A 14,850-nucleotide genomic window follows, 5' to 3' on the forward strand; every position below is an offset into this window, starting at 1 on the left:
GCGATAACAACTCCTAAGTACGTCATTACCTCTACTTGTTCTAAACTAGTCCAATTCATGGTTACATGACCCCTCTGGGGTTTGTTCTTTGTCAGGACCATAAATTTTGTCTTTGAGACATTAATTTCGAGGTCATTTTGGCTACAAAAGTCCACAAACGTATTTATTGCTAACTGGAGGCCCATCTGCGTTTTTGCCAAGATTAGGGTGTCATCTGCAAAAATTAAAAGGGGAAATTTAGTCCCACCCAAGGTTGGCGCGTCTGTCGATGTTGCTGAGAGAAACTGGACAACTTGGTTAATAAAGAGTAAGAATAGGGTAGGGGCCAGAACGCAGCCCTGTCTCACTCCACGGGTCACAGGGAAAGAATCGGTCACCTGTCCCTGGCAACCCCACCTTACTCTGGCAAAGTTTTCCTCATGCAGCTTTGTACTTCTCCACACGCTTACTGTGGCATGTACTGCATAACGCGTTCTGCTGCTGACTGCACCTCAGTAACAAGCTGATCTTGAACACTGTCCTAGAGCAAGAGTTTGGCCGGCAGCAGCAGGGTTGCCGGTTCTCACATGGTTCTATTGTGGCAGGTGACGAACAAAAGGTTACGACCCTGTACATAGCATTTGTCTCCACACAGACAGCTAAAGGAAAGCAGCATTAGAGTACCATACCATCATTTATTACTCTTCTATAAGGTTTATCCTTGAAAATTTATGATTTCAAATACTGCTTATTTTATGAATATTTATAACGTATTTTTGGTGATAGAGTGGCTGTTTTCACTAGTAAGCTATACCATGAGCATGTTAAAGTGAAGTTTTGTGAGCGATAACCCAGCGCAATAGGTTTTATTCGGTCTTCTGTGAAGCCAAAGTTGGGTTGTGAGCTACAGCTTCAGGTCTCTGGAGCCAGGCTGTCAAGGGGAGCCAAATTATTCCAGTTGTTTTCAGGAAATCCTCTCCACATAAGTAAGCGCTGTTTTTATATTCTTTTAATGTAAACTTATAAAAAGTGGAAATTTGTAATCATCGGTCCAAACCTCCTGGACCTGTAGTGGACACCCAGCACTTTGTATTAATAAGTATTTGCTGAGGTGGGTGAAAGCTTTCTAACTCCATATGCATTCTCACAAAAGTAGAATGGGTTAGGACTTTTGTCACACGTATGGATGCAGAACCACTGAGTCATGTTCAAACACTTCATATAAAGTAATTTTTGTGTATTATAGCTGTGCCACAGTTCTAAATGTTTGTATGAGCAAATCTCGCGCCAGCTCTGTAGTCATCAACCTGTACTTCTGTCAATGCAAGCACAGTGGTGAAGCGTGAAAGCAAAAGCAAGGATGGCATTTCTGTATCTCCACAAGAAAATAACAAAACTGCTCCTTCTGAAAGCTGCAGAGGTGGTCTGCAACCTTCTCCATTTGTTGAACGAACATTGAACAGTTCCTAAATGAATTGTCCTGTTTTTTTTAATTTTTAATTTTTTTAATTTTTTAATTTTTAATTTTAATTTTAATTTTTTAATTTTTTAAAATGTTTTTTAATGTTTTTACAGTTTACGTTTCCTGTGCAGGTCGAGCCATATAATACTCTTTTGTATTGAGATATGGTCAGTGGCTGCTTGGCATTTACTACCTTTCCATCTTAAAAAACAAAATAGTGCACAACAGGCATAGAAAAATGTGAAACTGTCAGTATTTTGTTCAATGAAATGCATCTGCAAACGTGCAAGTATTAACATGTGTTTCATTATTTGATCGCCTAGGGAGACTCCTGTTTAAGTTGGCAAATCTTCTTATTAAAAACAAAGCTGGTCTGTTGGCAGGATTACAGCATGCCAGAACAAGCAATGGCATAGCCAATAGGTCTCGCCTTTGGGACCATATACGTGTTTAGCCATGCAACACTTGATGTTGTTGCACCAAGGATATTGTGCTGGATAACTAAACACTTACAAGGTCCCAAAGGCGAGACCTATTTGGCTATGCCAATGCTTGTTCTCTTTTGGCAGTGCATGGATAAGAGTAGATCCTCAGGGATACTGCAGGATCAAAGCATCACAAAGTAAAGTTCCTGATAACTGAAGTTCCCTGAATTCACTCTTCTGACCCCATTTTAAAACATTGACTAAACATACTATAAATGCGCAGTATTATATATAGATTGCACTTTTTGACTTTGAATATACATTAAATGTTTAATACTGCTTTATCCATTATTTTTCAGTATGAACAATGTGAATTATATTTAGCTAATCGACACGTACCAAAACATTTGCAGACTCGAATTTTAGGTCATCTTTACATCAGATTTCAAGGAAAGTGGTTTGACGAAGAAGAAATCCTCCAGGACATGTCAGAATCGTTGAGGAAGGTTAGTGATGACTGTATGATTCGGATCGCAATATACATTTTTGCTTTTAATGTTCTACCTTTTTTTTATAGACAGTTAGATTTTAGGAGATCACAGTCATCTCCTGAAGGAATTTTTTATTATTTCTCTTGAAATTTACGTATTATAGCTCTCTAATTGCTAACTTTTTGGGTAAGTATTAATTTTAAAGCTAACTAATTCTAAACTGCGACTTATCTGTCCTTTAAGCTTAGGCAGATAGCAAACAAATATAAACTTACTTAATACTGTGTCACATCTGAAGCAGGGCTCTGAAGCTCATCCAATCTGAGATAAGGGGGTCTGGGAGAAAGGTGTCAATTGTGTTTGTTGAGGTTTCCCCCAAACATTTTCATTTTTAATTAGGTTTGATTAGTATGTGAAACTCTTCCCCTGCACCCTTTCATACACATTTGATTATCAGTGATTCTGCTGAGTATGTTTACGTTTCCCATGTATCCAAAGGAAATCCTGTGAATACTTTGTTATAATGAGGATGTCTCATCCAAACATCTCGATTAGCGAATTTGCCTTATGGTTGGTTAGTTTTTAGAAGTTATTTATTCCAAGCTACCAATATTTTTGAAATTTCTTGTTAAGTAACAATTTCCTGGTCATGGAATGTTTTTTAATTGGCATATTTTCAGAACAGTGTTTGGCAGTGTTTCCATTGGTAGATCTAAGTCTCTATTTGCTGTGATTGTTTATTGAGCTATTACACCAATAATCAGGGCAGTTGTTTTTTTCTCCAGAATTGGATCTTTCATAGATCCACAAGTTTGCATTATTTCCCGCCTTCAGGCAGAGGGGCCCCACAGTAAAGGTTTAAAATAGTGTTAAGGAAACAACTCGATTTAATAAGGGAAAGGCAGCCTTCACTTAACTAGCACATTCAGCACATTTAATAAGGATTTAGGTGTCCAATCACATCATTGCTAGTGGCCTCTATGATCTGAGTTCCTCTGGGTTTTTCCTTTATGTAGGTGCCATCACAGGTAATACCTTCCTAATTAAGGGGGGGGGGACATGACGGCCGGAAGCTAACAGCCGTAGGAGGAGCCTCCCAAAGTGTGGTGCGCGCGCATTCTCCTGATGCTTGTTGCACGGCGGTGTCGTGCAAAGTCATCGGACCAGCGTCTTCTTGCCTAACTAAACTGAAGTCTCCCCTTGTTTCATCCACACTTGAGTCATCGAGCCAGGCGAGCCGCTTTTTTTTGTTTTCCGCGGAGCAGCGTGGCGGAGAGGTGACGCTGAGACCGAGAGGCGAGAGGCAGTCTCTGATGATCGGTTTAAACGCGCCCTTTCCCGCATTCGCTCCAACGGAGCAGCCGGGCTGTAGACTGCCGGAGGCTGCAAGGAGGTGGAAGCGACTCCACCCCAGTGTATGGAGCAGGGTTGTGAGAGTCCCGGCGGCAACCTCTTCTTTTCCCCACGGTGATAGTGTCTTAAATCCATACGGTGGCAAGGTAGGAGAAGGGGAAAGTGGGGAAAGTGAGCGGGAAGTGGAAGGACACAAACTATGAGTTACCATATGAGACTCTAGAGGGGTCCCTGGTGATTGGCTGTAGTAGCAGACTGTGTAACTCCGGAGGAGACTGCAATAGCCAGGTGTGTATGGAGTACAAGGAGGAGGTTGAGGAGGTGGGGCGGGCTCAACCTATAAGTAGTGTGAATAAACCCACGATTAACGCTAAGACCACTAAGACCGATATTTCACCGAAAGTGAAGGTGGGGCGCTATACACTCCGGAACAGAGCCTTGGCCTGAGTCAATAAGGGGAGCACCACATGTGGTGATAGTGAAAGCAGGTAATAGTCACACATGGCAGAATAAAGACATAATAAAACACGAGGGGGGCATGGGTGGGACATATTTACTGACCTAGCATTGTTACAGTCCCTACAACTACTGAAAAAAACAACGTGTAACAATGGGTCAACAGAAAAGTAAAGCAGCTATCTAGACACCTGTAAGTGTGTTTTTTAGAGAACACAATCCCAGAATCCAAAGTATTCTTAGTGAAAAATTGTTCCCATCAGATACCCGTCCTGTACCGCCCTACATCACTTGGGATCCTTCACCAGAAGGCAGTGGAGCGAACCACTTAGGATTAGGTGGATTGTGACCTAATCGAGTGTGAAGGAATGTAGGGTGTGTAGATAGACTATTGTGATGGTATCAGGGGGCATAAACAGAACAAAACGCAGTGCATTAAGTGCTCGCTGTGGTGTGTGAAAGTGAGGAAGTTAATATTGGGTTGAGGGAGTGGAAAAAAGAGTTTATATAATAAACTCTTTTTTCCACTCCCTCAACCCAATATTAACTTCCTCACTTTCACACGCCACAGCGAGCACTTAATGCACTGCGTTTTGTTCTGTTTATGCCCCCTGATACCATCACAATAGTCTATCTACACACCCTACATTCCTTCACACTCGATTAGGTCACAATCCACCTAATCCTAAGTGGTTCGCTCCACTTCCTTCTGGTGAAGGATCCCAAGTGATGTAGGGCGGTACAGGACGGGTATCTGATGGGAACAATTTTTCACTAAGAATACTTTGGATTCTGGGATTGTGTTCTCTAAAAAACACACTTACAGTTGTCTAGATAGCTGCTTTACTTTTCTGTTGACCCATTGTTACACGTTGTTTTTTTCAGAATAAAGACATACAAAATAACTTTCGAGACTCACAAAACCCTGAAGACTCTCCTGGGGGAAGGAAGAGGAAGAACAAAAAGCAGAAAAAGAGTGGTCTTACAACCAATTCAAAAATCACTCCATCAGTAAAATCTTATTATAAAATCTGCGGCACTACCTCTACCTCCTCCGCCTCAACATCAGCCCTAATTAAATAGGATATGGGCACGAAGGAGGTTTTAGACCTGACTACCTCTCTCTAGCCTACCACTGGTTCTGGTGCAGTAATGTCTTTGACTCCCCCTGCCATTCCACATCAGAAAGAGGCCTCAGTCCAGGGTGTCTCATGTAACCCTATTAATACCACCACTGGAACTACTATAGAAACTACCTGTACTACTGGTACTATCGGTACCGCGTTAGAGCCTCAGTTGGATGTCTTTCTGTCTTACCCGCAAGAGGAGCACATAGAAGTTCATCCATCAATTAAGCTCTCAAATAGCTTTTCGGCCCTCGATTTGAGAGATTTTGACATGGAAAATCTGCCCGGTGCGTCTGATAAATCGGACATCCCTATAGAGAAGGCGGCTAGGCCAAGGGTGAATATGATTCAACGCCCTGCAGTATGCCCCGAACCTCTGAGGGACTTTGATCATTTGAGGGACTTTGAGGCCCATGACATCTCTGAAAACTCTCCTGAGGCATCTTTTTTGCCTCAAACTCATACCTCCACTCCTGGTTCTCTGGTTGATATTTTACTGAGTATACGTGATGACATTGGAAAGAGATTTGACGGCATAGATGGGAGATTCTTTACATCGGAAGCCAATCAGGAGGCGATTCGAGCCTCTTGTGACCGTCTGTCACAAAAAGTAGAAGCGGTCTCAAAGAGAACGGATGTGCTTGAACCGAGGTGCCAAAAATTAAGGAAAGTAATAAAGCCTCCTACATTACGGTTAAGAAGTTGACTCAGCAAAATCAAGACCTATATGATGAAAAAGAGAGATTGGAGAACCATTCCAGAAAAAATAACCTAAAATTATTGAATGTTCCAGAGGATATTGAGGGGAGCGATATAAAGAGTTTTGTTGTATCCCTCCTAAGGACAATAATTTCTCCTACTGAGGAAGAGCTGGATCTAAAAATCGATATACAAAGAGGCCATCGCGATCCCTATAGAAGAACTCCTGGGAGAGAACGCTAGAGGAAAATACTAGTAAACTTTCTTACGTATTCCCTTAAAGAGAAAAAGAGAAAATCCTGTCCCTTGCATTAAAGTCCGGCCAACTGAAAATCAATTTGACTCCCACTCCATTCACGTTTTCTATTCGGTCGGATGTATCCCAAAGGAACGCCACACGACAGTGGGAACTGGGCAAAAGGATGGATATTTTGAATCAGCTGGGGGCAAAAACCCAACTCAGATTCCCTGCCTCTCTTCGCATTATGTGGGATAACCACATGTACAACATGCGTCACCTGGAAGAGGTGGACTCACTTATAGATAAGATCAAAAAGGGTGGAGGGAAGGGAGCTGGGGCAGGAGGTGGAGTAGGAGGAGACCAGGACAGTGGAGGGGGTGAGGCAGTAGTCAGTAAAGAGTGAATTATAAGATGATTCGGTACTTGAGGTAAAAACCTCTGATACAGAGTAATTGAGTGTAAGTTCTGGAAAGAAAAAGGAAAAGAGGGGGAAAAAAAGATATCTTTTTTTTTTTTTAAACTTAAATTGACGCCAACAACATTTTGTTTATATTGTAAAACATAACTTTCTTAAATAGCCACACATTGAGGGGGGCTCCACCAAAGGGTGTTTGCCCAAGAAGAAAGGGAGGGTTCCCCATGGGGGTGGAGGGTTAGAGGGGTCACTTCGGGTTGGGGTTGGGGTGGCTGTGGCACGGGTGGGGTTGCAGTGGGAAAAAAATAGAAAAATGTGTCCTCAAACACAGTTATGCTAGTGATAAGCATGTTAGCTTGGAATATTGATGTAAGCAGGGAAGCCGATTACTATAGACAAAATGGCTGAAGAAAGGCTAAAGTTTTTATCATGGAATGTTAATGGCTTGCCGTGCAGTAGAAGACAGCGCCTGATTATGAAATATCTTGAGCAGCCAACCGCCCAGATATTCCTTATTCAGGAAACCCTCCTAAGCTATGTAGAAACCAAAGAAGTCTTTGGTAGATACAAATGGATAGAGCATACTATCTGCTCTCAAAATACGACACATAACAAAGGGGTTGCCGTATTAATAAGGAAAGGAGTCATAAATACTATCAAAAGTGTATCAACTGACGCCTCCGGTAGGTGGATCATGGTGCAGGCACACCTGGGGAGAAATGAGATTGCCATGGTATCCTATTATGGTCCAAATATAGACGACCCAGGTTGTCTTCTTAAAGTTCAGGCCATACTAACAGAAGTCACATCCTCACTCATAATAGGGGGCGATTTCAATGTTCTTTTAGACCCCGTCGGGGACAGGTCGAATCTGTTGCCCCACGCACTCGGAGAACAATGATTAATATGATCCACGATCTTGGCCTAGTGGACTTATGGGAAGTTAAGGGGGGAACAGGATTAAGGTTCACTTATTTTATTAAAAAACACGGCCATTCCTCTAGATTAGACTATATTCTAATGGATGCAGTAGGAGCAGAAAACATAGAGGACATTCTTGTTCAGCCATCTATTCTATCGGATCATGCACCCATAACTTTTACATATCTAGGTAGTAAAGCTGAGTCTCCCACCCGATGGACGTTAAACAGAGGTGTATTGGTAGACCCAGAGTTAATTATCAACATCAAGGAATCAATAACAAATTCTTCCTAGATAATGTAGGGTCTGCAACCCCTGATGTGGTATGGGAGGCCTTTAAGGCCTATATTCGAGGGGAATTTCAAAGCTTCACTTGTTTCAAAAACAAGAAGAATAGGCTTTAGTTCCATAAAATGGAATTAGAGATATCCAGATTAGAGAACGTAAGTCTCCAATGTCAACCTGAGATCCTCCCTTCTATCTTAAAAGACCTAGAACGAATCCGCTCAGATTATAGAGCTAAGTTGGAGGAAAAAGTGAGAGCCAAATGGAATGCTCACATAATGGAGCATTATGAATATGGGGAGAGAGCAAGCGCCACACTTGCCTGGAAGCTAAAAGCTCACAGGGTTAAAAACAACATTAATAAATTAATTATAGATGAAGTAGGCACAACATCATGCAAACATGAAGATATGCAGCGATGCCTGGTTAACTTGTTTTCGGAGCTATATAAAGAGGAGGTAGTCCCTGACATTGATAGTATTCAAACATGGCTTTATAATAAAAATCTGCCAAGATTGACCAATGACAGTCAGGAACTACTCGAAAGTCCTATAACAGAGGAAGAGATTAAACAGCATATTGCCAAGATTAAAAACAACAAGGCAGCGGGGACGGATGCCCTTCCAGGGGAAGTCTATAAAATTCTTGACAATGTTATTATATCTAGACTCCTAGAGCTATTTAATTATATCTACATAGAGGGGGGGAAGGTACCCCCATCTTGGAAGGAAGCAACAATTGTTCTTATACTGAAACCCGGTAAGAGCCCACTGAAGGCAGACTCCTATAGGCCAATCTCCCTGCTTAACGCAGACTATAAGATCTTTACTAGTGTTTTGGCAGGGAGATTGGTCAAGGTGATACCACAGGTGATAGGTGATGAGCAGAAGGGCTTTATTCCGGGCAGGTTCATACAGGAACAGATATTACAACTGATTGTCAGCGTGGATCTTGCGGTAGCAAGGGCAGAACCGCTTGCAGTGGCAGCATATGACGCCGCTAAAGCGTTCGACCGCGTTAGCTGGATTTTCCTCTGGGAAACCCTCAGGGCTATGGGATTTGGTCCTCTGCTTATATGTTCATTAGTAAAATGCTATGACGGCACATCTGCTACTATCCTCCTAAATGGAAAATTAACTCCTAGGTTCGAAGTAAGGAGAGGCACCCGACAGGGGTGCCCTATTTCACCCTTATTATTTAACATTTACATAGAGCCTTTGGCGCAAATGCTCAGGTTAGATCCCCAAATACCACCTTTCCGGATTCAAGACCTAAATATCAAATTCGCTCTTTATGCGGACGACCTGCTAGTCTATACTAGTGACCCTATCGTGGTCTTCCCAAAGGTCGAGCACTCCTTAACTGAGTTCGGAAGATTTTCTGGCTACTCAGTGAACACTCTTAAGACCGAGACAATGTGCTGGGGAGTTGAAGGTTGGAAAAGTCAAGGGAGACCTGGATTTAAATATTCAGGAACTAGTATAGAGCAAGAATTGTTGAACATCCCCTTGACTAACTTAAATAGAGTAATAAAAGAAATTGACCATCTTTTCCTTAGATGGAGAAACATCCAACTCACAATATATAGTCAAACTCCTGAGGCGGAAAGCCGGGAGTCAAACTCCTGAGGCGGAAAGCCGGGAGCAACGTGCTTTTTTAAAAAATTGTATTTGCTGTGCTTTTAACTTTACTTACCTTGCACTATCCTCACTGGCACCCCCCCCCGCACAGCTGATCTTAACGCTGTCGTGGGTCGCCACACTCAGTGACGCCATCCACGGGAAGCCTGGTCAGGCCACGCACCCTCCGCGATAGGCCACGTCCTTTCCCTTATCCCTCCTACTTAAACCATGTGTCTTCCACATCCGCGCAGCGGGCGCGCCGGCAGCGCGCCAAAGGCAAGCCCGTCTGCGCCCGTCCGCGCCAGGACGGGCCTTAGGGCATGCCACGCTGACCATCCTATCAGGTATTCTCCTCAATCACTTAGAGACCTACAGAATACTGCCATTATGCCATCCCCTATGGCTATGCATCGCATCTCCTCTGCCGGCCTCACACGCCCCGACCAACTTCACCCTTGACGACACCTACCTCCTGCTATGTCATCCAGGAACACCACGTCCATCAGGGTATCTTACTTGAATACTCGCTTGCTAGTGAAACACTCTGAGGACATTTTTATCTTATTATCCAGCTCTAATCCTGACATGCTTTTACTCATGGAAACGTGGCTTACATCTGAATCCCTCCCGGATATTCTGGCGGCCCTCCCCCCTGATTATTATATCCTCCACGCCGACCGTCCCGGCGACCGGCCCGGGGGTGGGGTAGCGGCCATTATATCTAAGCGCCTGAATTCTATCTCCTCCTATTCTCTTCCCCTCCCTGAGGTGGAGAACTTACTCATTAACGTGCAAACTGACACCGGCCCCCTCGCTCTCCTCCTCCTATACCGGCCTCCACACCCTATGCCGTCTTTCTCCTCTATCATGAGTGAACAACTGTCTTCCCTTCTAACGCTGCACTCTCGCTTTGCTATCTTCGGCGACCTAAACTATTGGGACTTGCAATCTGGCTTTGTCCCTACCAGACATACTTCCTTGTGCCTGGTCTGACCACCATTTGGTGGACACCATCATCACAGTTGCCGGTCAGACTCCTGCCCCCCTGATGGCCGGCGGGCTCTCTCGGAAATGGAGCTCGTACGACTCCCAGGGTTTTCTCACCGCCCTGGCAGACTCCTGCCCAGTCATCCTTGACTCCAACGATATCGATGGTTTAGAACAAGACATCGGTTCCTGGCTAGAGTCGGCTAGTAACCTGTTTGCCCCCCTAGTAAAATTTCCACGCACCAGACATCGGAACTCCCATAGGTGGTTCTCTGATGACCTTAAAGCCCAAAAACTAAAAACACGCCAGTTAGAACGCACCTGGAGACATGATTACTCTGACTCAGCCAAACAGTCCTATCTGGCTGCACGTAAAGATTTTAAAGCAGCTATCCGATCAGCTAAAATGGAACATTTTTCTAATAGGATTTCCTCGGCAGCCGACAAATCCAAGGAGGTATTCAGAGTCCTGAATGAGCTAACTACAGACGACAGAACCCTTCCAGCCCAGACCCCCACTCAGGAGGCCTGTGACACCCTGAACTCCTTCTTCCTAGAAAAAATCATTACAATCAAAAAATCCATCCCTCCCCTTCCCCAATCACCACCACCGGATAACTCTTCTAACAACCCCTCGATCTTCACCACCTTCCCTGCTCTGGATTCCACCTTCTTAGCGGAACTAGCCACCCGTGTGAAATCTGGCTCCCCGAACGACTGTTGGCCACCGTCTGTCCTGCTCAGCATTTGTCTTAATTTGCCAGATTGTATCACACTCTTACTCAACAGATCCCTCAGTAGCGGCATCTGTCCCATTTCTTTTAAGGAGGCCATCCTGGTACCCTTTTTAAAAAAACCTGGTGCTGACATGACTGAGCCGTCGAATTATCGCCCCATCTCCCTCCTCCCATATTTTTCCAAACTCATGGAGGCACATGTCACCCGATGCCTGTCAAGCTTTATAGAATCCTCCTGCTACCTCGAGCCGACTCAGGCTGGCTTCAGACCTGCCCACTCCACAGAGGCCGTCATTGTGGCAGTTCTTGACACACTCAGGAGCAATGCCGACGCAGGGATCCCCCAAGCCCTCGTCCTACTGGATCTGTCGGCCGCGTTCGACACGGTGGATCATAACATCCTTCTCCGCTGTCGAGAAGGCAGGCATCCAGGGCGTTGCTCTTGAGTGGGTCAAATCCTTCCTTACGGGAAGAACACAGGCGGTTCGCCTGGGCCCTTACACTGCTAAAAAGACTCCTACGTCCTGCGGAGTCCCCCAGGGCTCCTCCCTCTCCCATTTAATTTATACCTTCGGCCACTGATTCAGTCTCTTCTGAAATGGGACATTGTCACCTATAATTATGCCGACGATCTACAAATCATTTTTTCTCTCAATTCACCACACGCCATTAAAACCTTCCACGGAGCCATGATCCACATCCTACTCTGGATGAACCAGAACCAATTGAAGTTGAACCCCGGTAAAACCGAGCTCCTCCTCCCTGGACTCAGTCACACCTACTGGGGCCCGCAGTTCTGGCCTCCAGGGTTTGGCTCCCCCCCCACCCCAGCTAAAACAGTAAAGAGCCTGGGTGTAATCATCGACGCCGAACTCTCCCTTAAGGCTCAAGTTGGAGCGGTGGTCTCCTCTTGTATGCACCAACTTCGGAGGATCCGCAAAGTTCGTCACTTTCTTCCCCCTGCAGCACTTACCCAAACTGTCATTTCACTGGTACTTTCCCGCTTGGATTTTTCTAACGCCATCTATCACGGTCTTCCACAATTCTTGATGCAACGTCTCCAAGTTGTTCAGAATCAAGCTGCCCGCTTGATTCACGGAACCCCCAGATGGCTATCTGCCAAGCCTCTGCTCATCAACCTCCATTGGCTTCCAGTCGACCGAAGGGCCGCCTTCAAGGTGGCTTGTCTCACCTTTAAGGCCCTTCACTGCTCTGGCCCCGAGTTCCTCAAATCTCTCATTCGCCCTCACTGCCCAACACGTAACCTCCGTTCAGCCCACCGTGATTTGTTACTCACCCCTAAAAGCAAAACTAAGAAATTCGGTGGCCGCCGTCTTTCCTACCTAGCTCCTGTCCTCTGGATCCTCCTTCCTCTCTCAATCAAATCCTCCCCTTCTTTCCTGAACTTCAGAAAACTGTTAAAAACTCACCTTTTTCCAAAACCTAGCTAGAACTTTGCCATCTGTGCTCCCCCCTCATTTGCTCTGTCTATCAGCGCCAGGAAGCTTCGGTGTCAGTGCGCTTTATAAATTGCACCTAAGATAAGATAAGATATATGGCCGAATAAACATAGTTAAGATGGTAATATTACCCAAGCTATCATACCTTTTTAGTGCCATTCCCCTCGAATTTTCCACTAAGCTTATTGGGAAAATTCAGAGTAAGATAGGTAGTTTTATATGGGCAAATAAGAACTCCAGACTGTCCTGGAAGAAGCTGAAGAGGAGACTTCTTAAGGGGGGCTAGCACTACCTGACATCTTCTGTTAATGTCTTTCTTTTCAGTTCAAAAATATTCGCAGTCTTTTGTCCCGCCCTAATGATAATAATTGGGGGAGGATCTTGAAGGCAATGGTGACACATGAGGGGGGCGGTGATGGTTTCCTGTACAAATTTGGAGCTATAAGGTTCTTCAAGAAAGTCCGCCTAAAGGTAATTCGGGCGGCACTAAACTCATGGCAGAATCTGAAAACCAGGTGGGGTATTAAATATTATTCAGATTTCGCCCCAATTTGGGGCTCTCCGGGGCTTGCCGACTGCTTGAAGGATAGCTTAGCTGTGCCAATAGAACTTGCAGGCATAAGTACATGGTCCGAACTAATTTCAGTAGATGGGGGTTTACCTTGGGAGATCTTGAAAGTAAGGATTGGAGACTCCTTTTCACGATTTAAATTTTTACAACTACGCTCGTGGTATATTGCAGAAAAGAACAATATTGGCGGAAATTGGGAAATAGAGGTGAAGTTCCTTTAAAAAGGAAGTCGGGATATGGTACAGATACCTGCTAGATAGAGAAGACATTAAGCTCCCCCCTCCCTATCTGATTTGGAGAACATCAATCTTAGAAAATAGAGCTGTGGAGCTTTACCTTCCATCTATCCATAACCTTTATAAGTTTGTAAAATCAGCTCCTCTGAAGAAAAACCACTTTTTTACTATCAATAGGTTATATTATACCCCCTACAAAGTAGCTAAGTTTGTTAGCGATCCAACCCCTAGGTGCCCTAAATGTGGCATGCTCAAGGCAGACGATCTGGACATGTTTTATGATTTTTCCCAATTAAAAGGGTATTGGCAGAATGTGGAGCTGGCACTAACGGGTATATTAGGCTATGAAGTTAAGTTAGACCCTGCATTGGTCATCTTTGGCTAAAATTCTTCACTAGAAAATTGCATATCTAAAGCAAAGATAGGCCTCTTTTTAAATTTGATTCTATTGGCCCGTAGGTAACTATGTATATTATGGAAAGACCCAGCTGCTCCTCTCTATGAGAAGTGGCTTCGGGCCGCTTTCGCAATGGCATGGCTTGACCGTACAGAAGGCAACGTTAGTGTGCTGGGGAAAGGCACTAAGGTTGGTATAAGATCGTCCAAGGATTACACCAAGCCTCGTACAAAGAAGCAGGCCTGGCGGCCCGTAGTGTATGCAGGAACATTGATCCAGGGCGCCCAGGATAAACGGGATCTAATGTTACGATGGCAGACGCTCACGGTGGTATGAGGACAATCTAAAAAAAAAAAAAAAAAAAAAAAAAATACCGTCCTAATTAAACTAGGGAGGCAGCCTCCTTTTGTAGCCTTTAAAGTGGCAGTACCCCGATTATTTCTTAGAAATTCTTCTAGGAATTCTCGCATATCCCTGTAGAAATCAGAGTTTTGCAGGGCTTCCAGCCTGATGTTGGAATTTGTGCCTTGTACTCTTGCCATACATATTGTAGGCAGTGAGAGAAGCGACCAGAAAAGTTCCTATTATTTCAAAGCAAATTCAAGCATCTAACTGACAAGTCTATTCTGCTATATGAGAAATGAGGGGTGACGTGTACAAAGAATAGATCTATTCACCAGGTGGTGTTCACTTCATATGTCTCTAGGCTCCAATCTATCAAAGGTTTCCAATAGTTGCTCTGTGTGCTTAGAAGCTGGGCCCACCTTAGAAAGATATTTATTTCCAAGTTTCTATGCTTATTGCAAACCCTTTGGAGTAAAATAAGTAGTAACAGACCGGCTTCTAGTTTGAGCTATTTTATTGTTTTCTAAAGCATTTAAATGGGTTTCTTAATGGGAATATACCTGCTCCTTGACTTTTCAGGAAGAGGAATGCTCTGTAATGCTTTGCATAATTATTCAACCCTCTGAAATGCCAGTTCATCA

The 14,850-nt window shown here is 44.2% G+C and overlaps 1 protein-coding gene across 1 annotated transcript in view; it reads left to right on the top strand.

Moving 5' to 3' along the window:
• LOC147708080 (potassium/sodium hyperpolarization-activated cyclic nucleotide-gated channel 1-like) overlaps positions 1–14,850 on the top strand; it is a 1,712,518-nt gene that overhangs the window by 1,357,772 nt on the left and 339,896 nt on the right. Inside the window, exon 8 of the mRNA XM_086926862.1 lies at positions 2,226–2,372. Within this exon, the coding sequence (XP_086782988.1) occupies positions 2,226–2,372 (147 nt within the window). The remainder of the gene's footprint in view (positions 1–2,225; positions 2,373–14,850) is intronic.

Source organism: Lissotriton vulgaris, chromosome 6 (genome assembly GCF_964263255.1).
Source record: "Lissotriton vulgaris chromosome 6, aLisVul1.2, whole genome shotgun sequence".
Lineage (NCBI taxonomy): Eukaryota > Metazoa > Chordata > Amphibia > Caudata > Salamandridae > Lissotriton > Lissotriton vulgaris.